The sequence below is a fragment of the Nerophis lumbriciformis genome, linkage group LG07, assembly GCF_033978685.3.
Source record: "Nerophis lumbriciformis linkage group LG07, RoL_Nlum_v2.1, whole genome shotgun sequence".
In the NCBI taxonomy this organism is placed as follows: Eukaryota; Metazoa; Chordata; class Actinopteri; order Syngnathiformes; family Syngnathidae; genus Nerophis; species Nerophis lumbriciformis.
Window position 1 is genome coordinate 56,883,306 of NC_084554.2, and position 26,209 is coordinate 56,909,514.

General features: G+C 41.1%; 2 protein-coding genes across 5 annotated transcripts in view; one reads left to right on the forward strand and one right to left on the reverse strand.

Moving 5' to 3' along the window:
• Nucleotides 1–438: 438 nt before the first annotated feature.
• Nucleotides 439–15,383, reverse strand: idi1 (isopentenyl-diphosphate delta isomerase 1). The gene is made up of 6 exons (XM_061964843.2): nt 15,243–15,383; nt 9,412–9,584; nt 9,255–9,347; nt 9,058–9,188; nt 8,891–8,995; nt 439–858 (listed from the first exon to the last, which is right to left on the reverse strand). Exons 1-6 carry the CDS (start codon nt 15,374–15,376, stop codon nt 646–648), a joined length of 849 nt encoding a protein of 282 aa, XP_061820827.1. The 5' UTR covers nt 15,377–15,383; the 3' UTR covers nt 439–645.
• wdr37 (WD repeat domain 37) overlaps nt 15,379–26,209 on the forward strand; it is a 69,498-nt gene continuing 58,667 nt past the window's right edge. Inside the window, exon 1 of one of the 4 annotated variants that reach the window (XM_061964841.2) lies at nt 15,379–15,490. The gene's annotated coding sequence lies outside the window, so the exon portion shown is untranslated. Of the gene's footprint in view, nt 15,491–15,626; nt 15,730–16,240; nt 16,387–26,209 lie in introns of those variants that run through there. The other 3 variants (XM_061964842.2, XM_061964839.2, XM_061964840.2) reach the window with 3 other exon arrangements.

Below are 26,209 nucleotides of genomic sequence, written 5' to 3' on the forward strand. Positions count from 1 at the left end.
AGGAACCCTGAACTGTGGATTTAATACATGGTAAGGTTTCCTGGTGAGGAACCCTGAACTGTGGATTTAATACATGGTAAGGTTTCCTGGTGAGGAACCCTGAACTGTGGATTTAATACATGGTAAGGTTTCCTGGTGAGGAACCCCGAACTGTGGATTTAATACATGGTAAGGTTTCCTGGTGAGGATCCCTGAACTGTGGATTTAATACATGGTAAGGTTTCCTGGTGAGGAACCCTGAACTGTGGATTTAATACATGGTAAGGTTTCCTGGTGAGGAACCCTGAACTGTGGATTTAATACATGGTAAGGTTTCCTGAACTGTGGATTTAATACATGGTAAGGTTTCCTGGTGAGGAACCCTGAAATGTTGGTAGGTTGATTTCAAACACGTGTACAGTTTAGTTGCAATATCACATATTTTCATTTGTCTTGACAACAAGTTTGAAACATTTATTGAAAAAATCCCCCAGAAGCTGAGTTTCACTCTTCCACTCACAGAGTTTTGTGTGAAGGCCAATTATGCAAATGAGATGCTGTCACACAATCCCACAGCACAAATAGTGTCACATGATCACAGTCCTAGTGACGTTTGATGTTCTCCTTAGTAGTGCTACACAAAAAGTACCGTCATGGAGGTCTGAGTCACATGCGGTGGATGTTGGTGTGATCCATGAACTGTTTGAGGTTCTGAAGGTTGTCCCACCACTTGAAGAGGAAGGTCTCTGCGATGAGTTTAAACCAGGGAGTTATCTTCAGCTCTTGACGCTCGGCCTTGTCCAGCATCTCCTGGAGCTCCTCTTTGCTCACATAACAGTGGCTTTGGATTTCATTGGGGTCTGGACTCACATCCACGTCCTAGAGTGACATGGTCCATAATGTCAGTCAACAATTATTCATATTTGGTCACAATAGAGAACTAATTATGGGCTTGTTTGGTTACAGTACAGTTAAGTAGAAACCACTAGACTGTTTTCTTTGTTGGTGCGCTGGAGTTGTTCTATGAACCAAAGCAGTATGTCAATCTTCATTTTGCACCTCTAGTTAGCACTCCATCATACAGGTAAAAGCCAGTAAATTAGAATATTTTAAAAAACTTGATTTATTTCAGTAATTGCATTCAAAAGGTGTAACTTGTACATTATATTTATTCATTGCACACAGACTGATGCATTCAAATGTTTATTTCATTTAATTTTGATGATTTGAAGTGGCAACAAATGAAAGTCCAAAATTCCGTGTGTCACAAAATCAGAATATTGTGTAAGGGTTAAATTTTGAAGACACCTGGTGCCACAAACTAATCAGCTGATTAACTCAAAACACCTGCAAAGGGCTTTAAATGGTCTCTCAGTCCAGTTCTGAAGCCTACACAAACATGGGGAAGACTTCAGATTTGACAGCTGTCCAAAAGGCAACCATCGACACATTGCACAAGGAGGGAAAGACACAAAAGGTTATTGCTGAAGAGGCTGGCTGTTCTCAGAGCTCTGTATCCAAACACATTAATGGAGAGGCAAAGGGAAGGAAAAACTGTGGTCAGAAAAAGTGTACAAGCGATAGCGATCACCGCGCCCTGGTCAAGATTGTGAAAAAAAAACCCATTCAAAAATGTGGGGGAGATTCAGAAGGAGTGGACAGCTGCTGGAGTCAGTGCTTCAAGATCCACCACCAAGAGACGCTTGAAAGACATGGGTTTCAACTGCCGCATACCTCGTGTCAAGCCACTGTTGACCAAGAAACAGCGCGCAAAGCGTCTCACCTGGGCTAAGGAAAAAAAGAGCTGGACTGCTGCTGAGTGGTCCAAAGTCATGTTTTCTGACAAAAGCAAATTTTGCATTTCCTTTGGAAATCGAGGTCCCAGAGTCTGGAGGAAGACAGGAGAGGCACAGGATCCACGTTGCCTGAAGTCTAGTGTAAAGTTTCCACCATCAGTGATGGTTTGGGGTGCCATGTCATCTGCTGGTGTCGGTCCACTCTGTTTCCTGAGATCCAGGGTCAACGCAGCCGTCTACCAGCAAGTTTTAGAGCACTTCATGCTTCCTGCTGCTGACCTGCTCTATGGAGATGGAGATTTCAAGTTCCAACAGGACTTGGCGCCTGCACACAGCGCAAAATCTACCCGTGCCTGGTTTACGGACTATGGTATTTCTGTTCTAAATTGGCCCGCCAACTCCCCTGACCTTAGCCCCATAGAAAATCTGTGGGGTATTGTGAAAAGGAAGATGCAGAATGCCAGACCCAAAAACGCAGAAGAGTTGAAGGCCACTATCAGAGCAACCTGGGCTCTCATAACACCGGAGCAGTGCCAGAAACTCATCGACTCCATGCCACGCCGCATTAACGCAGTAATTGAGGCAAAAGGAGCTCCAACCAAGTATTGAGTATTGTACATGCTCATATTTTTCATTTTCATACTTTTCAGTTGGCCAACATTTCTAAAAATCCCTTTTTTTGTATTAGCCTTAAGTAATATTCTAATTTTGTGACACACGGAATTTTGGATTTTCATTTGTTGCCACTTCAAATCATCAAAATTAAATGAAATAAACATTTGAATGCATCAGTCTGTGTGCAATGAATAAATATAATGTACAAGTTACACCTTTTGAATGCAATTACTGAAATAAATCAAGTTTTTCAAAATATTCTAATTTACTGGCTTTTACCTGTATGGTGATATCTGCTGACTAGAGGGTGCTTACTTTCCAATGTATTGAAGTCTTATGTCCCGCCCCCTGACAGCTTCTACCACGTCATCAAGTAACAATTAGTTAGTCATTCCATGTATATTCTATCATAACAACACATTCAAATTGTTTGTTGCTTCTTTTGGACTCATTTTGTAAGTGTGCACATGTGTTTTTATTTATTACATAAACTTAGTAATTGTTCCTGTAACCCTAACCCAAAATTGATGCTACTCCACCTTTTTTCCCCAAGTAAGAATAGATAAGAGAACCGTTAAGGAACCGAATCGTTAAGCAGAATCGAAAGTAGAATCGGAACCGGAAAATTTGATAATTTCCTTTCCTTACGCAAAGCTCTTGGGTTAAACCTCTACTTTATGGGGGTATCTGCTTGGGTTAAACCTCTACTTTTATGGGGGTATCTGCTTGGGTTAAACCTCTACTTTATGGGGGTATCTGCTTGGGTTAAACCTACTTCATGGGGGTATCTGCTTGGGTTAAACCTACTTCATGGGGGTATCTGCTTGAGTTAAACTTCTACTTTTATGGAGGTATCTGCTTGAGTTAAACTTCTACTTTTATGGAGGTATCTGCTTGAGTTAAACCTCTACTTTATGGAGGTATCTGCCTGGGTTAAACTTCTACTTTTATGGAGGTATCTGCTTGAGTTAAACTTCTACTTTTATGGAGGTATCTGCCTGGGTTAAACCTCTACTTTATGGAGGTTTCTGCCTGGGTTAAACCTCTACTTTTATGGAGGTATCTGCTTGGGTTAAACCTCTACTTTTATGGAGTTATCTGCTTGGGTTAAACCTCTACTTTATGGAGTTATCTGCTTGGGTTAAACCTCTACTTTTATGGAGGTATCTGCTTGGGTTAAACCTCTACTTTATGGAGGTATCTGCTTGGGTTAAACCTCTACTTTTATGGGGATATCTGCTTGGGTTAAACCTCTACTTTATGGAGGTATCTGCTTGGGTTAAACCTCTACTTTATGGAGGTATCTGCTTGGGTTAAACCTCTACTTTATGGGGGTATCTGCTTGGGTTAAACCTCTACTGTATGGAGGTATCTGCTTGGGTTAAACCTCTACTTTATGGAGATATCTGCTTGGGTTAAACCTCTACTTTTATGGAGGTATCTGCTTGGGTTAAACCTCTACTTTATGGAGGTATCTGCTTGGGTTAAACCTCTACTTTATGGAGTTATCTGCTTGGGTTAATCCTCTACTTTATGGAGGTATCTGCTTGGGTTAAACCTCTACTTTTAAGGAGGTATCTGCTTGGGTTAAACCTCTACTTTTATGGAGGTATCTGCTTGGGTTAAACCTCTACTTTTATGAAGGTATCTGCTTGAGTTAAACCTCTACTTCATGGGGGTATCTGCTTGGGTTAAACCTCTACTTTATGGAGGTATCTGCTTGGGTTAAACCTCTACTTTATGGAGGTATCTGCTTGAGTTAAACCTCTACTTTTATGGAGGTATCTGCTTGGGTTAAACCTCTACTTTTATGGAGGTATCTGCTTGGGTTAAACCTCTACTTTATGGAGGTATCTGCTTGGGTTAAACCTCTACTTCATGGAGGTATCTGCTTGGGTTAAACCTTTACTTTATGGAGGTATCTGCTTGGGTTAAACCTCTACTTTATGGAGGTATCTGCTTGAGTTAAACCTCTACTTCATGGGGGTATCTGCTTGGGTTAAACCTCTACTTTTATGGAGTTATCTGCTTGAGTTAAACCTCTACTTTTAAGGAGGTATCTGCTTGGGTTAAACCTCTACTTTATGGAGGTATCTGCTTGGGTTAAACCTCTACCTTGTGGAGGTATCTGCTTGGGTTAAACCTCTACTTTATGGAGGTATCTGCTTGGGTTAAACCTCTACTTTTATGGAGGTATCTGCTTGGGTTAAACCTCTACTTTTATGGAGTTATCTGCTTGGGTTAAACCTCTACTTTTATGGAGGTATCTGCTTGGGTTAAACCTCTACTTTATGGAGGTATCTGCTTGGGTTAAACCTCTACTTCATGGAGGTATCTGCTTGGGTTAAACCTCTACTTTATGGAGGTATCTGCTTGGGTTAAACCTCTACTTCATGGGGGTATCTGCTTGGGTTAAACCTCTACTTTTAAGGAGGTATCTGCTTGGGTTAAACCTCTACTTTTATGGAGGTATCTGCTTGGGTTAAACCTCTACTTTTATGAAGGTATCTGCTTGAGTTAAACCTCTACTTCATGGGGGTATCTGCTTGGGTTAAACCTCTACTTTATGGAGGTATCTGCTTGGGTTAAACCTCTACTTTATGGAGGTATCTGCTTGAGTTAAACGTCTACTTTTATGGAGGTATCTGCTTGGGTTAAACCTCTACTTTTATGGAGGTATCTGCTTGGGTTAAACCTCTACTTCATGGAGGTATCTGCTTGGGTTAAACCTCTACTTTATGGAGGTATCTGCTTGGGTTAAACCTCTACTTCATGGGGGTATCTGCTTGGGTTAAACCTCTACTTTTATGGAGGTATCTGCTTGGGTTAAACCTCTACTTTATGGAGGTATCTGCTTTGGTTAAACCTCTAGTTCATGGGGGTATCTGCTTGGGTTAAACCTCTACTTTATGGAGGTATCTGCTTGGGTTAAACCTCTACTTTATGGAGGTATCTGCTTGGGTTAAACCTCTACTTTATGGAGGTATCTGCTTGGGTTAAACCTCTACTTTATGGAGGTATCTGCTTGGGTTAAACCTCTACTTTTATGGAGGTATCTGCTTGGGTTAAACCTCTACTTTATGGGGGTATCTGCTTGGGTTAATCCTCTACTTTATGGAGGTATCTGCTTGGGTTAAACCTCTACTTTATGGAGGTAACTGCTTGGGTTAAACCTCTACTTTATGGAGGTATCTGCTTGGGTTAAACCTCTACTTCATGGGGGTATCTGCTTGGGTTAAACCTCTACTTCATGGGGGTATCTGCTTGGGTTAAACCTTTACTTTATGGAGGTATCTGCTTGGGTTAAACCTCTACTTCATGGGGGTATCTGCTTGGGTTAAACCTCTACTTCATGGGGGTATCTGCTTGGGTTAAACCTCTACTTCATGGGGGTATCTGCTTGGGTTAAACCTCTACTTTATGGAGGTATCTGCTTGGGTTAAACCTCTACTTTTATGGAGGTATCTGCTTGAGTTAAACCTCTACTTTTATGGAGGTATCTGCTTGGGTTAAACCTCTACTTTTATGGAGGTATCTGCTTGGGTTAAACCTCTACTTTATGGAGATATCTGCTTGGGTTAAACCTCTACTTTTATGGAGGTATCTGCTTGGGTTAAACCTCTACTTTTATGGAGGTATCTGCTTGGGTTAAACCTCTACTTTTATGGAGGTATCTGCTTGGGTTAAACCTCTACTTTATGGAGGTATCTGCTTGGGTTAAACCTCTACTTCATGGAGGTATCTGCTTGGGTTAAACCTCTACTTTATGGAGGTATCTGCTTGGGTTAAACCTCTACTTCATGGGGGTATCTGCTTGGGTTAAACCTCTACTTTTAAGGAGGTATCTGCTTGGGTTAAACCTCTACTTTTATGGAGGTATCTGCTTGGGTTAAACCTCTACTTTTATGAAGGTATCTGCTTGAGTTAAACCTCTACTTCATGGGGGTATCTGCTTGGGTTAAACCTCTACTTTATGGAGGTATCTGCTTGGGTTAAACCTCTACTTTATGGAGGTATCTGCTTGAGTTAAACGTCTACTTTTATGGAGGTATCTGCTTGGGTTAAACCTCTACTTTTATGGAGGTATCTGCTTGGGTTAAACCTCTACTTCATGGAGGTATCTGCTTGGGTTAAACCTCTACTTTATGGAGGTATCTGCTTGGGTTAAACCTCTACTTCATGGGGGTATCTGCTTGGGTTAAACCTCTACTTTTATGGAGGTATCTGCTTGGGTTAAACCTCTACTTTATGGAGGTATCTGCTTTGGTTAAACCTCTAGTTCATGGGGGTATCTGCTTGGGTTAAACCTCTACTTTATGGAGGTATCTGCTTGGGTTAAACCTCTACTTTATGGAGGTATCTGCTTGGGTTAAACCTCTACTTTATGGAGGTATCTGCTTGGGTTAAACCTCTACTTTATGGAGGTATCTGCTTGGGTTAAACCTCTACTTTTATGGAGGTATCTGCTTGGGTTAAACCTCTACTTTATGGGGGTATCTGCTTGGGTTAATCCTCTACTTTATGGAGGTATCTGCTTGGGTTAAACCTCTACTTTATGGAGGTAACTGCTTGGGTTAAACCTCTACTTTATGGAGGTATCTGCTTGGGTTAAACCTCTACTTCATGGGGGTATCTGCTTGGGTTAAACCTCTACTTCATGGGGGTATCTGCTTGGGTTAAACCTCTACTTCATGGGGGTATCTGCTTGGGTTAAACCTTTACTTTATGGAGGTATCTGCTTGGGTTAAACCTCTACTTCATGGGGGTATCTGCTTGGGTTAAACCTCTACTTCATGGGGGTATCTGCTTGGGTTAAACCTCTACTTTATGGAGGTATCTGCTTGGGTTAAACCTCTACTTTTATGGAGGTATCTGCTTGAGTTAAACCTCTACTTTTATGGAGGTATCTGCTTGGGTTAAACCTCTACTTTTATGGAGGTATCTGCTTGGGTTAAACCTCTACTTTATGGAGATATCTGCTTGGGTTAAACCTCTACTTTTATGGAGGTATCTGCTTGGGTTAAACCTCTACTTTTATGGAGGTATCTCCTTGGGTTAAACCTCTACTTTCATGGAGGTATCTGCTTGGGTTAAACCTCTACTTTATGGGGGTATCTGCTTGGGTTAAACCTCTACTTTTATGGAGGTATCTACTTGAGTTAAACCTCTACTTTCATGGAGGTATCTGCCTGGGTTAAACCTCTACTTTATGGAGGTATCTGCCTGGGTTAAACCTCTACTTTTATGAAGGTATCTGCTTGAGTTAAACCTCTACTTCATGGGGGTATCTGCTTGGGTTAAACCTCTACTTCATGGGGGTATCTGCTTGGGTTAAACCTCTACTTCATGGGGGTATCTGCTTGGGTTAAACCTCTACTTCATGGGGGTATCTGCTTGGGTTAAACCTCTACTTTTATGGAGGTATCTGCTTGAGTTAAACCTCTACTTTATGGATGTATCTGCTTGAGTTAAACCTCTACTTTTATGAAGGTATCTGCTTGAGTTAAACCTCTACTTTATGGAGGTATCTGCTTGGGTTAAACCTCTACTTTATGGGGGTATCTGCTTGGGTTAAACCTCTACTTTATTGAGGTATCTGCTTGGGTTAAACCTCTACTTCATGGGGGTATCTGCTTGGGTTAAACCTCTACTTTATGGAGGTATCTGCTTGAGTTAAACCTCTACTTTATTGAGGTATCTGCTTGGGTTAAACCTTTACTTCATGGGGGTATCTGCTTGGGTTAAACCTCTACTTTATGGAGGTATCTGCTTGAGTTAAACCTCTACTTTATGGAGGTATCTGCTTGAGTTAAACCTCTACTTTATGGAGGTATCTGCTTGAGTTAAACCTCTACTTTATGGAGGTATCTGCTTGAGTTAAACCTCTACTTTTATGAAGGTATCTGCTTGAGTTAAACCTCTACGTTTGTGGAGGTATCTGCTTGAGTTAAACCTCTACTTTTATGAAGGTATCTGCTTGAGTTAAACCTCTACTTCATGGGGGTATCTGCTTGGGTTAAACCTCTACTTTATGGAGGCATCTGCTTGGGTTAAACCTCTACTTCATGGGGGTATCTGCTTGGGTTAAACCTCTACTTTATTGAGGTATCTGCTGACGTAACCAAGACAAAATACGTCACTAAGGTCTCAAATTCCAAACGGCTTGTTTGCAGATACCATCAGGTAGAAGCGTTGGTTTTGCATAATCAGAACCCTTCCAGGTTGGAGTTGAATCTGCTGGTGTGGATGATGACGCATCAAGTGACTTCCTGGGTGAGATAAATGGAAGGATTGTTTCCCTGTTTTAAAAAATGTTTTATTCAAGTATTTTAGTGTTTTTTTTACTCCGGTCTACGTCCCTCGTGTGTCCTGGGTTGTGTGTCAGTGACGTGTGGATTCAGGTACCAGTTTGGACTGACAAGGCGTCGTAGGAATAGAACTTGAAAAGTCAACTTGTGACCAGGCCTAAGTCCATTGACACCTTTGGAGTTCAGGCCTACCTTCTGCATGAAAAGGATGTAGTCAATCTCATGCTCTCCCCAAACGCCGTCTGACTGGGCTTTGTAGTGAATCCTTGTCAGGTAGGTCATTTCATCGGGGGTTACCTGCCAACATCCAACAGTCAGTTGGATCACACCAACCTCACCCTCTGCTTCTGCCACTCTACCTGCTCCATGGGAATACCCAGTTCAGCCTGGAGTCTCCTCTGAGCAGCTCTCCTCACTCCCACGGCCTGGCTCTCGTCCTGCTCACTGTCTGTGTGCAAGGGGTGACTGCAGCACGTGTTGGTGAAACAGCCTGCGAGCCAGCATACACCACTTAGACCTTTGGAGCACGGACAACCTCTCCTTCTTGTCTACACACCTGGAAATGTGATCTTGGCATCAGAGCGCTGCTGGAGGAGCAGCTTGTCTTCACTGTTGAAGAGGAAGACGCTGAAAGCTCTGTGCAACAACCCTGCACACAATGGGAGGTTAGCTACAGACCACTCGGACGACACCAGGTGAGACCTACAAGTCACCTTTGTCAATGTTGGAGTTGAGGTGGCAGTTTTTTTTTGTGTCGGCGCCGACCCGTTGGTCGTTGTCGTCGATGAGGATGCACATCTCAGACAGCAGCTGCACCTGCTTCTGGTCCAGGTGGTCTATGGTGATCTCAGGCATGCTGGCTGAAGACTGAGGCCGCCTGGCGTTACTGTGCCACACACACAAGAGGCATTGCTGCACATGTTCTACACCCAAACTAGACCGTAGAATGTTCTGTGGAAATGCTGAGGGATCCCTACTGCCGAGTAGACAAATGACTAGAATGCTGGGAAAGGAAGCCGCTAGATGGCTGCATTTATGTTAGTAGCGGTGGTAATGCAGGTTAATATCACCATGCTTTTATTTTGAAGCTTCCATCGCACTGAACAGCGCACACACGTGTAAATGTTGTGTAACTAGACACAAGCTAAGTTGCTGCTTAGTCATAATGATACAATTAGTACACACAAGTTAAGTTGCTGCTTAGTCCATCCATCCATCCATCTTCTTCCGCTTATCCGAGGTCGGGTCGCGGGGGCAGCAGCCTAAGCAGGGAAGCCCAGACTTCCCTCTCCCCAGCCACTTCGTCCAGCTCTTCCTGTGGGCCCCGAGGCGTTCCCAGGCCAGCCGGGAAACAGTCTTCCCAACGTGTCCTGGGTCTTCCCCGCGGCCTCCTACCGGTCGGACGTGCCCTAAACACCTCCCTAGGGAGGCGTTCGGGTGGCATCCTGACCAGATGCCCGAACCACCTCATCTGGCTCCTCTCGATGTGGAGGAGCAGCGGCTTTACTTTGAGCTCCCCCCGGATGGCAGAGCTTCTCACCCTATCTCTAAGGGAGAGACCCGCCACCCGGCGGAGGAAACTCATTTCGGCCGCTTGTACCCGTGATCTTGTCCTTTCAGTCATAACCCAAAGCTCATGACCATAGGTGAGGATGGAAACGTAGATCGACCGGTAAATTGAGAGCTTTGCCTTCCGGCTCAGCTCCTTCTTCACCACAACGGATCGATACAGCGTCCGCATTACTGAAGACGCCGCACCGATCCGCCTGTCGATCTCACGATCCACTCTTCCCTCACTCGTGAACAAGACTCCGAGGTACTTGAACTCCTCCACTTGGGGCAAGATCTCCTCCCCAACCCGGAGATGGCACTCCACCCTTTTCCGGGCGAGAACCATGGACTCGGACTTGGAGGTGCTGATTCTCATCCCAGTCGCTTCACACTCGGCTGCGAACCGATCCAGTGAGAGCTGAAGATCCTGGCCAGATGAAGCCATCAGGACCACATCATCTGCAAAAAGCAGAGACCTAATCCTGCAGCCACCAAACCAGATCCCCTCAACGCCATGACTGCGCCTAGAAATTCTGTCCATAAAAGTTATGAACAGAATCGGTGACAAAGGGCAGCCTTGGCGGAGTCCAACCCTCACTGGAAACGTGTCCGACTTACTACCGGCAATGCGGACCAAGCTCTGACACTGATCATACAGGGAGCGGACCGCCACAATCAGACAGTCCGATACCCCGTACTCTCTGAGCACTCCCCACAGGACTTCCCGAGGGACACGGTCGAATGCCTTCTCCAAGTCCACAAAACACATGTAGACTGGTTGGGCAAACTCCCATGCACCCTCAAGGACCCTGCCGAGAGTATAGAGCTGGTCCACAGTTCCACGACCAGGACGAAAACCACACTGTTCCTCCTGAATCCGAGGTTCGACTATCCGGCGTAGCCTCCTCTCCAGTACACCTGAATAGACCTTACCGGGAAGGCTGAGGAGTGTGATCCCACGATAGTTAGAACACACCCTCCGGTTCCCCTTCTTAAAGAGAGGAACCACCACCCCGGTCTGCCAATCCAGTGGTACCGCCCCCGATGTCCACGCGATGCTGCAGAGTCTTGTCAACCAAGACAGCCCCACAGCATCCAGAGCCTTAAGGAACTCCGGGCGGATCTCATCCACCCCCGGGGCCTTGCCACTGAGGAGCTTTTTAACTACCTCAGCAACCTCAGCCCCAGAAATAGGAGAGCCCACCACAGACTCCCCAGGCACTGCTTCCTCATAGGAAGACGTGTTGGTGGGATTGAGGAGGTCTTCGAAGACTACTGCTTAGTCATAATGATACAATTAGTACACACAAGTTAAGTTGCTGCTTAGTCATAATGATACAATTAGTACAGTGGAATCTATTTGCAAACTTTCCAGTATACGAACGTTTAGATTGAGTCAAATATTCCTCAGTTAGTTCATTTTGTGTCCCACTGGCAGACATTTTGTGCTCGCTTGTATTGAAGAGACTGAGGAAGCAGGCTTCCTATCGCACAGAGTTTTTAATCGCGATGACAACCGACTTTTCTGAAAAAGAATGCCAAAGCAGACCTTTTTCACAGCAGCAGATAAGACTACTTCTTGTTCAGCGGACCCTCTTTCAAGTACCGTATTTTCCGCACTATTAGCCGCACCTAAAAACCACAAATTTACTCAAAAGCTGACAGTGCGGCTTATAACCCGGTGCGCTTTATATATGGATTAATATTAAGATTCATTTTCATAAAGTTTCGGTCTCGCAACTACGGTAAACAGCCGCCATCTTTTTTCCCCGTAGAAGAGGAAGTGCTTCTTCTTCTACGCAAGCAACCGCCAAGGTAAGCACCCGCCCCCATAGAACAGGAAGCGCTTCTTCTTCTACTGTAAGCAACCACCCGCCCCCGTAGAAGAAGAAGAAGCGCGCGGATATTACGTTTCATTTCCTTTGTGTGTTTACATCTGTAAAGACCACAAAATGGCTCCTACTAAGCGACAGGTTTCCGGTTCATGAAAAGACGCAATCTCTCCATCCGCACACGGACTACTATTTCACAGCAACTGCCTAAAGACTTTCAAGAAAAGCTGGCTACTTTCCGTGCATATTGTAAAAACAAGATAGCTGAAAAAAAGATCCGGCCAGAGAACATTATCAACATGGACGAGGTTCCACTGACTTTTGATATTCCTGTGAACCGCACTGTGGATACAACGGGAGCACGTACGGTGAATATTCGCACCACAGGGAATGAGAAGTCATCCTTCACTGTGGTTCTAGCTTGCCATGCTAATGGCCAGAAACTTCCACCCATGGTGATATTCAAAAGGAAGACCTTGCCAAAAGAGACCTTTCCAGCCGGCGTCATCATAAAAGCTAACTCGAAGGGATGGATGGATGAAGAAAAGATGAGCGAGTGGTTAAGGTAAGTTTAAGTTTACGCGAAGAGGCCGGGTGGTTTTTTTCACGCAGCTCCGTCCATGTTGATATACGACTCCATGCGCGCCCACATCACGCTGGTTTTTAATATATTATTAAAGTTTGACTGACCTATCTGACTGTTTTTTTGACATTCCTTTAGCGCAGTTAGATGCGGCTTACAACACGGGGCGGCTTATAGGTGGACAAAGTTTTGAAATATGCCGTTCATTGAAGGCGCGGCTTATAACCCAGGGCGGTTTATGGTGCGGAAAATACGGTATACCTTTTTACCTTTTAAATTTCTTCCTCTTCTTTCCTGACAATTTAAATCAATGTTCAAGTAAATTTTTTTATTTTTTATTGTAAAGAATAATAAATATTTTAGCTTTTGGTTTTTCGACGAAGAATATTTGCGAAATATTTCTTCAAACTTACTATGATTAAAATTCAAAAAAAAATTATTCTGGCAAATCTAGAAAATCTATAGAATCAAATGTAAATCTTATTTCAAAGTATTTTGAATTTCTTTGAAAATTTTTGTTCTGGAAAATCTAGAAGAAATACTGATTTGTCTTTGTTAGAAATATAGCTTGGTCCAATTTGTTAAATATTCTAACAAAGTGCAGATTGGATTTTAACCAATTTAAAACATGTCATCAAAATTCTAAAATGTATCTTAATCAGGAAAAATTACTAATGATGTTCCAGAAATTTTTTTTTTTTAATTTTTTCAAAAAGATTCAAATTAGCTAGTTTTTCTCTTCTTTTTGTCGGTTGAATTTTGAATTTTAAAGAGTCGAAATTGAAGATAAACTATGTTTCAAAATGTTATTTTAATTTTTTTCGTGTTTTCTCCTCTTTTAAACCGTTCAATTAAGTGTTTTTTTCAGCATTTATTCTCTACAAAAAACCTTCCGTAAAAGGGAAAAAAAAATGTACGACGGAATGACAGACAGAAATACCCATTTTTTTATATATTTAAATTTATTTATTTACCGTATTTTCCGCACTATTAGCCGCACCTAAAAACCACAAATTTACTCAAAAGCTGACAGTGCGGCTTTTAACCCGGTGCGCTTTATATATGGATTAATATTACGATTCATTTTCATAAAGTTTCGATCTCGCAACTACGGTAAACAGCCGCCATCTTTTTTCCCGGTAGAACAGGAAGCGCTTCTTCTTCTACGCAAGCAACCGCCAAGGTAAGCACCCGCCCCCATAGAACAGGAAGCGCTTCTTCTTCTACTGTAAGCAACCACCCGCCCGCGTAGAAGAAGAAGAAGAAGAAGCGCGCGGATATTACGTTTCATTTCCTTTGTGTGTTTACATCTGTAAAGACCACAAAATGGCTCCTACTAAGCGACAGGTTTCCGGTTCATGAAAAGACGCAATCTCTCCATCCGCACACGGACTACTATTTCACAGCAACTGCCTAAAGACTTTCAAGAAAAGCTGGCTACTTTCCGTGCATATTGTAAAAACAAGATAGCTGAAAAAAAGATCCGGCCAGAGAACATTATCAACATGGACGAGGTTCCACTGACTTTTGATATTCCTGTGAACCGCACTGTGGATACAACGGGAGCACGTACGGTGAATATTCGCACCACAGGGAATGAGAAGTCATCCTTCACTGTGGTTCTAGCTTGCCATGCTAATGGCCAGAAACTTCCACCCATGGTGATATTCAAAAGGAAGACCTTGCCAAAAGAGACCTTTCCAGCCGGCGTCATCATAAAAGCTAACTCGAAGGGATGGATGGATGAAGAAAAGATGAGCGAGTGGTTAAGGTAAGTTTAAGTTTACGCGAAGAGGCCGGGTGGCTTTTTTCACGCAGCTTCGTCCATGTTGATATACGACTCCATGCGCGCCCACATCACGCTGGTTTTAATATATTATTAAAGTTTGACTGACCTATTTGACTGTTTTTTTGACATTCCTTTAACGCAGTTAGATGCGGCTTACAACACGGGGCGGCTTATAGGTGGACAAAGTTTTGAAATATGCCGTTCATTGAAGGCGCGGCTTATAACCCAGGGCGCCTTATGGTGCGGAAAATACGGGTAGCTATTCTTGTTTAAATCACACTTACGTGTAACTTACAAATGACAATATATTCATTTATTTAAGTGTGTATCAAACTGGTAGCCCTTCGCATTAATCAGTACCCAAGAAGTAGTTTTTGGTTTCAAAAAGGTTGGTGACCCCTGTACTAGGGCATCAAATCAGTGTCAGTTGAGTCGGTCCATAGGTTGCCTGTAGGGATTTTTAATGTCCAGCAGATGTCAGTATTTAGTGACACAGTATCGACACAGTATCAACACAGTTTTGCAATGTGTCGAAACGCTTCATGACGCCTCATCAACCCATCACTAGTAAACAGATGAGAATTCAAAAATGTAAACATTTTAACACGCTGCTGATCCTATTGGTATCGATAATTGTCGACATTTGGATCGGCCCAGCCCCTTACCACGCAGCACGACAGGACGAAGGAGTTCTCTAACGTCAACAGAGACGGATTGTTCCTCAGCTTTGAGCTATTTACCTCACTTTGTTACTCTCGGCAAGGAAAAGGCGACATGGTGGAGTCTTACCTGGACGAAGTCCGCAAAGAAGAAGTCAGCGGTGGACGACAAGCTGCCTGAGCACGAACAGGTACGCTTGATTTTGATGCAGCGGCTCCCTGGCGGGCCACCATCCGCAGCACCGCCCACACCGCCCGCCCCATCAGCTCACCACAACTGCAAACCAATCACAAGCCTCAACATGCAGTTGGAGCTAAAACCTGGCATGGACTTCCCAGTCTGGATCACAACACAACACTTGGTGTATTTACAACAATGTAAGCATTTATGTACTCACATTTGTTCATGTTCAGTGTTCTGTAACACAACTACACTAGCAGATATATAAAGTAAACATTGGCGCGGCGATGCTTTTTAGGTCAACGTGATCAAGACTCGCAGACAATGCGTAAGATTAGATTCCATTTCTGCTTTTATTAGCTACTCTGCTCGTCAACACGCCATCGGACCACCGCATCAAATGTGACCTGCTCCGCCCAAGCGTCCGATAAGGCAAGTATGAGCACTTAATGACATTGTGAGGACTTAGGAAGCATAACTGGAAAGACGTACTTGTTGTTGTGTCTGACAGCTGATGACTGCTGCCTTCATATCGCCTCTTTTTGCCTTCGACTTCACTGGAGCGCGTCGACTTCCCCTCTGCGTCTGACGTCACCGCTCTTCTATTGGCAAATATATTAGCGGCGTGAGCTCTGATTGGTTGTCGGCCGTGAAAACGCGACGTACACCGGAAGTCATTGCGCCTTCAACTGTAGATACAATAAATACGTGACGTGTCAAATCTCTGAAGCGCTTTCCATTGTTTGAATTTTAATTTAATATTAATGTTCATCCTTCTCTCCTCTGTTGGACCACTTCATGTATTATCTCCCCTCTCCTTTTTGCGAAGACACATTCAGCGTCGCGCGACACGAGCCCTGCGTCTGACGTCACCGCGTTTCTATTGGCTGCTTTACGAGTAGCGTGAGCGCTGATTGGTTGGAGTAAAAACACCACGTGACACGGAAGTCAGTTTCAAGTCTAACAAATACACGGAAGTCAGTTTCAAGTCCAGGAGAGCTTCACTAAATCATCTAAAGCAGACTTGACTAAATCATCTAAAGCAGACTTGGGGACTAACGCCTCTGAGAGCGGGAGACGTCAGCGGCACGTGGTGAGAGCAGCCTTTGTTTGAATGTTTTTGGCGGTTGGCAGCTTAGACATCTTTTATAAGTAGACGCAGCATTGGCTGCTGTGACGCGAGAAGTTGGGCCGCCATCTTGAAGTGGTGATGAGGAGCCGGCGAGCAGCCTAAACTGACAGTTGACAGGTAGAAAACAAAGATGCTAAACTGACAGTCGACGGGTAGAAAACAAAGATGCTAAACTGACAGTTGACGGGTAGAAAACAAAGATGCTAAACTGACAGTCGACGGGTAGAAAACAAAGATGCTAAACTGACAGTCGACAGGTAGAAAACAAAGATGTTAAACTGACAGTTGACAGGTAGAAAATAAAGATGCTAAACTGACAGTCGACAGGTAGAAAACAAAGATGCTAAACTGACAGTTGACAGGTAGAAAACAAAGATGCTAAACTGACAGTTGACAGGTAGAAAACAAAGATGCTAAACTGACAGTCGACAGGTAGAAAACAAAGATGCTAAACTGACAGTTGACAGGTAGAAAACAAAGATGCTAAACTGACAGTTGACGGGTAGAAAACAAAGATGCTAAACTGACAGTTGACGGGTAGAAAACAAAGATGCTAAACTGACAGTTGACAGGTAGAAAACAAAGATGCTAAACTGACAGTTGACGGGTAGAAAACAAAGATGCTAAACTGACAGTTGACGGGTAAAAAACAAAGATGCTAAACTGACAGTTGACGGGTAGAAAACAAAGATGCTAAACTGACAGTTGACGGGTAGAAAACAAAGATGCTAAACTGACAGTCGACAGGTAGAAAACAAAGATGCTAAACTGACAGTCGACGGGTAGAAAACAAAGATGCTAAACTGACAGTCGACAGGTAGAAAACAAAGATGCTAAACTGACAGTTGACACGTAGAAAACAAAGATGCTAAACTGACAGTTGACAGGTAGAAAACAAAGATGCTAAACTGACAGTCGACGGGTAGAAAACAAAGATGCTAAACTGACAGTCGACAGGTAGAAAACAAAGATGCTAAACTGACAGTCGACGGGTAGAAAACAAAGATGCTAAACTGACAGTCGAAGGGTAGGAAACAAAGATGCCAAACTGACAGTTGACGGGTAGAAAACAAAGATGCTAAACTGACAGTCGACAGGTAGAAAACAAAGATGCTAAACTGACAGTTGACAGGTAGAAAACAAAGATGCTAAACTGACAGGTAGAAAACAAAGATGCTAAACTGACAGTCGACAGGTAAAAAACAAAGATGCTAAACTGACAGTCGACAGGTAGAAAACAAAGATGCTAAATTGACAGTCGACTGGTAGAAAACAAAGATGCTAAACTGACAGTCGACAGGTAGAAAACGAAGATGCTAAACTGACAGTTGACGGGTAGAAAACAAAGATGCTAAACTGACAGTCGACAGGTAGAAAACAAAGATGCTAAACTGACAGTCGACCGGTAGAAAATAAAGATGCTAAACTGACAGTTGACAGGTAGAAAACAAAGATGCTAAACTGACAGTCGACAGGTAGAAAACAAATATGCTAAACTGACAGTTGACAGGTAGAAAACAAAGATGCTAAACTGAGAGTTGGCAGGTAGAAAACAAAGATGCTAAACTGACAGTTGACGGTAGAAAACAAAGATGCTAAACTGACAGTTGACAGGTAGAAAACAATAATGCTAAACTGACAGTCGACAGGTAGAAAACAAAGATGCTAAACTGACAGTTGACGGGTAGAAAACAAAGATGCTAAACTGACAGTTGACAGGTAGAAAACAAAGATGCTAAACTGACAGTTGACAGGTAGAAAACAAAGATGCTAAACTGACAATTGACAGGTAGAAAACAAAGATGCTAAACTGACAGTTGACAGGTAGAAAACAAAGATACAGTTGACAGGTAGAAAACAAAGATGCTAAACTGACAGTTGACAGGTAGAAAATAAAGATGCTAAACTGACAGTTGACAGGTTGAAAACAAAGATGCTAAACTGACAGTTGACGGGTAGAAAACAAAGATGCTAAACTGACAGTCGACGGGTAGAAAACAAAGATGCTAAACTGACAGTTGACAGGTAGAAAACAAAGATGCTAAACTGACAGTTGACAGGTAGAAAACAAAGATGCTAAACTGACAGTCGACAGGTAGAAAACAAAGATGCTAAACTGACAGTTGACAGGTAGAAAACAAAGATGCTAAACTGACAGTCGACAGGTAGAAAACAAAGATGCTAAACTGACAGTCGACAGGTAGAAAACAAAGATGCTAAACTGACAGTCGACTGGTAGAAAACAAAGATGCTAAACTGACAGTTGACGGGTAGAAAACAAAGATGCTAAACTGACAGTCGACGGGTAGAAAACAAAGATGCTAAACTGACAGTTGACAGGTAGAAAACAAAGATGCTAAACTGACAGTCGACAGGTAGAAAACAAAGATGCTAAACTGAGAGTTGGCAGGTAGAAAACAAAGATGCTAAACTGACAGTCGACGGGTAGAAAACAAAGATGCTAAACTGACAGTCAACAGGTAGAAAACAAAGATGCTAAACTGACAGTTGACAGGTAGAAAACAAAGATGCTAAACTGACAGTTGACAGGTAGAAAACAAAGATGCTAAACTGATAGTTGACGGGTAGAAAACAAAGATGCTAAACTGACAGTCGACAGGTAGAAAACAAAGATGCTAAACTGACAGTTGACAGGTAGAAAACAAAGATGCTAAACTGACAGTCGACGGGTAGAAAACAAAGATGCTAAACTGACAGTCGACGGGTAGAAAACAAAGATGCTAAACTGACAGTTGACAGGTAGAAAACAAAGATGCTAAACTGACAGTTGACAGGTAGAAAACAAAGATGCTAAACTGACAGTTGACAGGTAGAAAACAAAGATGCTAAACTGACAGTCGATGGGTAGAAAACAAAGATGCTAAACTGACAGTCGACGGGTAGGAAACAAAGATGCTAAACTGACAGTCGACGGGTAGGAAACAAAGATGCTAAACTGACAGTCGACGGGTAGGAAACAAAGATGCTAAACTGACAGTTGACCGGTAGAAAATAAAGATGCTAAACTGACAGTTGACAGGTAGAAAACAAAGATGCTAAACTGACAGTCGACAGGTAGAAAACAAAGATGCTAAACTGACAGTTGACAGGTAGAAAACAAAGATGCTAAACTGAGAGTTGGCAGGTAGAAAACAAAGATGCTAAACTGACAGTTGACGGTAGAAAACAAAGATGCTAAACTGACAGTTGACAGGTAGAAAACAATAATGCTAAACTGACAGTCGACAGGTAGAAAACAAAGATGCTAAACTGACAGTTGACGGGTAGAAAACAAAGATGCTAAACTGACAGTTGACAGGTAGAAAACAAAGATGCTAAACTGACAGTTGACAGGTAGAAAACAAAGATGCTAAACTGACAATTGACAGGTAGAAAACAAAGATGCTAAACTGACAGTTGACAGGTAGAAAACAAAGATACAGTTGACAGGTAGAAAACAAAGATGCTAAACTGACAGTTGACAGGTAGAAAATAAAGATGCTAAACTGACAGTTGACAGGTTGAAAACAAAGATGCTAAACTGACAGTTGACGGGTAGAAAACAAAGATGCTAAACTGACAGTCGACGGGTAGAAAACAAAGATGCTAAACTGACAGTTGACAGGTAGAAAACAAAGATGCTAAACTGACAGTTGACAGGTAGAAAACAAAGATGCTAAACTGACAGTCGACAGGTAGAAAACAAAGATGCTAAACTGACAGTTGACAGGTAGAAAACAAAGATGCTAAACTGACAGTTGACAGGTAGAAAACAAAGATGCTAAACTGACAGTCGACAGGTAGAAAACAAAGATGCTAAACTGACAGTCGACAGGTAGAAAACAAAGATGCTAAACTGACAGTCGACTGGTAGAAAACAAAGATGCTAAACTGACAGTCGACAGGTAGAAAACAAAGTTGTGAAACTGACAGTTGACAGGTAGAAAACAAAGATGGTGTTCAGCGGTTTCCTGCTCAAATGAGCGGACTGTTGAAAATAGGAATCGGGGGATTACTTTTCACAAGTCAGGTTTAATTAACGTTAACGTACTATTGTTTGTATTTTGTGAAAAGAATATTAGCACAGAGTTGAGAAGGAGCAAAGATCTTCAATAGTACTGAAATCCTAGCTGCTAGCAAACAAGAGTATGACCTTAATAGTAACCATAATAATAATTCTGAATCCAGTGAAACAGATTGGTGGTTTTAGCTGATATAAAGACTTTCAGGTGTTTATATATGTTTATGTTGAAGTATTTGGCAGACACTTTTATCCAAAGCGACATACATAAAAAATACATATAAAACAATGACTGTAAACATGATCATTTAAGGGAAGAATGTAATAGAAAATATCAATACAAAGTGTCATAAACTCTCTGCAGCTGCAGCAACAGAGATACAGTCTATAGATATCTAATGTATTCATACATTGTTTATGTAGCATGTAAGGCTGCAGCTAACGATTATTTTTCTATCGATTAATCTATAGATTATTTTTCGATTAATCGGTTAATCTATAGATTATTTTTTTCGATTAATCTATAGATTATTTTTCCTTTTACCGATTATTTTTTTAATTTAAAATGAAGATGAAAAAATAAATGTTGGCCAGTTTTTTCAAAAGGCATGACTTTTATTTACAAAAAAAAAAAGTATGGCCACTCAGTCAACATTGACAACAACATGACAAAATATTCTGTAACAATGTAAACATTTAAAACTTTTAACATTTAACAAAATTAAAAGTAGCTTATTTGCTTTTTAATGTGCAAATATAAAAGTAAACATCCAGTGCAAATCTTAATATTCTGCAATAGTATAAGCATTTCAAAAGTAAAAGTATTGCTTATTTTGCTTTAAAATGTGCAAAAATAAAGATAAACATCCAATACAAAAAAGTGCAAAACGAAATATTCTGTAACAGTGTAAACATTTCAACAAAAGTAAAAGTATTGCTTATTTTGCTTAATAACACAACAATGATAGTATGATTAAAGTGAAAGTTAATTGTTGGTTTGTACATAGTATATGTAACTGTTAATGTTGTAAAAGGTATTTGCACAACTAGTTAACGTTAGCGTTAAAGAGGAGCGCGTCTTTGTAAACACTGAACAGGCACGCCAAACGCGCCTCTCAGAGCGAAACGGTGTTTTAGTTTATGAATTTACAACGCAGATACAAATGACACATTCATGTTTTTGTGTAATGATGACAACGTATACTCACGTGGACGATTGACTAGTTGATGGTGATGGCAAGAACGCTGTCGGGTGTTTTCTTTTCAAATGTTCCTTCATAGCCGTTGTGCTGCTATGATAGGCCATTTCCGCTCGACACAGTCTGCATACAACAACTGTCAAGTGTTTTGCTTTTTTCGCTGTGCTTATCCCACACTTGAAGGGATGTACCAATGCTCAATGTGGCTTCTGGATTTCACTCAAAAGACCAGACCGTAGTTACTTATTCCTTTTATTTTCCTTTAGTTTGCAACAGTTTTTCCAACGAAGAAACAGCTTCTTTTTTCTTCTTTAGTCTTTTTAGCAGTCTTTAGCAGTGTTAGTAGACTTTAGTTTCTTTAGCTGTCATTAGCTGTCTTTAGTAGCCTTTAGTAGCCTTTAGCTTCTTTAGTAGGTGAAAAACCTTTAAGGACAAAACACCACAAGATAAACATGCTGTAAAAAAATCAATCAATTATCAATACCATAATTTACAATTATTAATTAGGCTATCAAACTCTTAACCATTAAACAAGTGCAAGAAAATGGACACATCTTTTCCCTTTACGTTAAAACAGATTTTAAATAAATTGTCTCAACATAAATGCACCAAGATACATATAAAATACATTTAAACCCAGAAACACAATAGATAAATGCAGCAGAAAACCCAATATGCAAATACATAAATACCTAACCAATTAACCACCTATTTAGATACATATTTAAAATCCATATTCAATATAAATATATTATTAATTTAGCAGTGAAACACTCAATCTTAAACGCCGTCTACTGGTAGAAAAATGCCCCTTTTTCTATGCCCTCACCAGCAGCCAATGATCCAACACAGTTAAATCCAACACTTGAAGTTGAGTGACTTCACCCTCCTGATGAAGCAAACTGCTCCAACATTTATCAAACTAAGCAAAGAATATCAACACTAAACAACAGTTACATAACACACTGTGTGTATTTAGCCTCCAGACTAAGCACGCTACATGCACACAACCCCCCCCCCCCCTCTCTACAGCGCAACAAGTGCGCCACACCCACGAAGAGAAATATTAAATCTTACATACTTTTGGCACAACTCTTGGTTATCTGTAATGAACTAAACCTTTTTCCACTCTGCGCTGGCGTCTTTTGTACTCCTTCATTTGACACAGCGGTCTAATTACTGGGCTCGTGCCCCAGCAGATGAGACGGGAGCGCGCCGCGTTATACCTGCGCGTGAACGTAAACTGATCGGCTCTGATCATATAAGCCGACTGGCCGAAATAATGCCGAATTATATACATTTCCCGGGGTTGCCTAGGTGAATAGGGATGCGGATGTGCTCTAAGATAAAATATAATTTTATTAAGTGGGGTTTGGCTGGTTGCTAAACAGCCACGGTTGCGAGCTAGCGCGTCAGCTGACGAGACAGCTGTTCGCCTCTACAACATTATTAGGCCGTTTATTGAAATACTCCCACACTTTTGACGACTTTTGGCGTGCTTTTTTCCCCTCGCTCGCACCGCTCGCATCGTCTGCTTTGCGCTCCGCCATGACGGTAGTGTGACGTAAATATGCGACGCGTCGACGCATAAAAACGACGTCGACATATTTACGTAACCGATGACGTCGACTACGTCGACGCGTCGTTTCAGCCTTAATGTTTTGTAAACAGATGTAACACCTGTCTTTATCAAAATACATTTGATTATCTTTACTTAATGTACTTGTTGCGGGCCACCACAAGTACATGAATATAACATTGTGTGAAAATAGCCTGTTGTTGCTGTGTCTAACTACTTAGTGATAATGATGAATTAACAATACTCCAACACATGTTGACACAAAGATAATGAAGTTAACAATCTGTCTCTGATAGTTGATATAATAATGTAAGTGCATCATTAAGCCTACAAGAACTCCATGGTGTTCAGGGATGAATAGTCTCTCCTATTGCTATTGTACTATTTTTTCCAGCTATAGTTACATTAATCATTAGTAATGGAGCAGCCTAGTTTTGAATGGCAGGGTCCCTGCTATCTCATGTTGATAAAAATATAACATTTACATAATAAAAATCAACTACAGGCTTCCCAAATGCTGTAATAAATGAAGCATGATGAGTTGACTTGAAACTGTTTAATGTTGCACTTTTTATATGTAGAACAAAAGTTTTGTCATTTGATTTAATCTGAGCAACAACTTGAGGCAGTTTAATGTGGATTAACGTGGGCAGAATTATTATAGTGTTCCCAATGTTAAAAGGATAAAGCCATTGTTTACAAATTAGGTAAATAAATAACCAAACAAATGTATATTTTGTTGTTTTCTTACTGTACCGAAAATGAACCGAACCGTGACCTCTAAACCGAGATACGTACCCAACCGAAATGTTTGTGTACCGTTACACCCCTAGGTGATATATATATTAAGGCTGCAGCTAACGATTATTTTTCTATCGATTAATCTATAGATTATTTTTTCGATTAATCGGTTAATCTATAGATTATTTTTTTCGATTAATCTATAGATTATTTTTCCTTTTACCGATTATTTTTTTTATTTAAAATGAAGATGAAAACATAAATGTAGGCCAGTTTTTTCAAAAGGCATGGCTTTTATTTACAAAAAAAAAAGTATGGCCACTCAGTCAACATTGACAACAACATGACAAAATATTCTGTAACAATGTAAACATTTAACAACATTAAAAGTAGCTTATTTGCTTTTAATGTGCAAATATAAAAGTAAACATCCAGTGCAAATCTTAATATTCTGCAATAGTATAAGCATTTCAAAAGTAAAAGTATTGCTCATTTTGCTTTAAAATGTGCAAAAATAAAGATAAACATCCAATTCAAAAAAGTGCAAAACGGAAATATTCTGTAACAACAGTGTAAACATTTCAACAAAAGTAAAAGTATTGCTTATTTGCTAAAATGTGCAAAAATAAAGATAAACATCCAATACAAAAAAGTGCAAAACGAAATATTCTGTAACAGTGTAAACATTTCAACAAAAGTAAAACTTTTGCTTATTTTGCTTAATAACACAACAATGATAGTATGATTAAAGTGAAAGTTAATTGTTCGTTTGTACATAGTATACGTAATTGTTAATGTTGTAAAAGGTATTTGCACAACTAATTAACGTTAGCGTTAAAGAGGAGCGCGTCTTTGTAAACACTGAACAGGCACGCCAAACTCTCCTCTCAGAGCGAAACGGTGCTTTAGTTTATGAATTTACAACGCAGATACAAATGACACATTCATGTTTTTGTGTAATGATGACAACGTATACTCACGCGGACGATTGACTAGTTGATGATGATGGCAAGAACGCTGCCGTTGTGCTGCTATGATAGGCCATTTCCGCTCGACACAGTGTGCATACAACAACATTATTAGCAGAGGTGGGTAGAGTAGCCAGAAATTGTACTCAAGTAAGAGTACTGTTACTTTAGAGATTTATTACTCAAGTAAAAGTAAGGAGTAGTCACCCAAATATTTACTTGAGTAAAAGTAAAAAGTATGTTGTGAAAAAACTACTCAAGTACTGAGTAACATACACACACATATCATATATATATATATATATATATATATATATATATATATATATATATATATATATATATATATATATATACATACATTGATATATACAGTATATAATTTATATTTATTTATTTTGCCGTTTTTGTTTACATGTTAAAGGTGTTTTAATGAATATACATGCATGTTTAACACATATAGATTCCTTTCTTTCATGAACATAAGAATATAAGTTGGTGTATTACCTGATTCTGATGACTTGCATTGATTGTAATCAGACAGTAGTGATGATAACGTCCACGTTTTCAAATGGAGGAGAAAAAAGGTTCCTCCTTTCTGTCTAATACCACATGAAAGTGGTTGGTTTTTGGCATCTTATTTGTCCAGCTTCCATATTCGTTTTTATACCCTTTACAAGAAATACATTGGCGGCAAACTCCGTAGCTTGCTAGCTTGTTTGCGCTGGCTTTCGGAGACTCTTATTTTGAAAGTGCAGGCGCGATGGAGCGGGACTTTTATTGTGAAGACAGGAACTGTGCAGTCAGTCTTTAGGCTTTTGACGGGATGTACGGTTGAAATACGGTCTTTTTTTCCTTCACACTTTTGATTGATTGATTGATTGGAACTTTTATTAGTAGATTGCACAGTACAGTACATATTCCGTACAATTGACCACTAAATGGTAACACCCGAATAACTTGTTTCAACTTGTTTAAGTCAGGTCATGTGACCACCTGGCTCTGTTTGATTGGTCCAACGTCACCAGTGACTGCATCTGATTGGTGGAACGAAGTGAAACGTCACCAGTAAGGCAGGCACTTTGAAGGTCTGTCTGACAGACCAAAACAAACAAAGCGTGCATTAACAGATCGATAAAAATTAGTAGCGAGCTGAATGTAGATAAAAGTAGCGGAGTAAAAGTAGCGTTTCTTCTTAGGCCGTTTATTGAAATACTCCCACACTTTTGACGACTTTTGGCGTGCTTTTTTCCCCTTGCTCGCACCGCTTGCATCG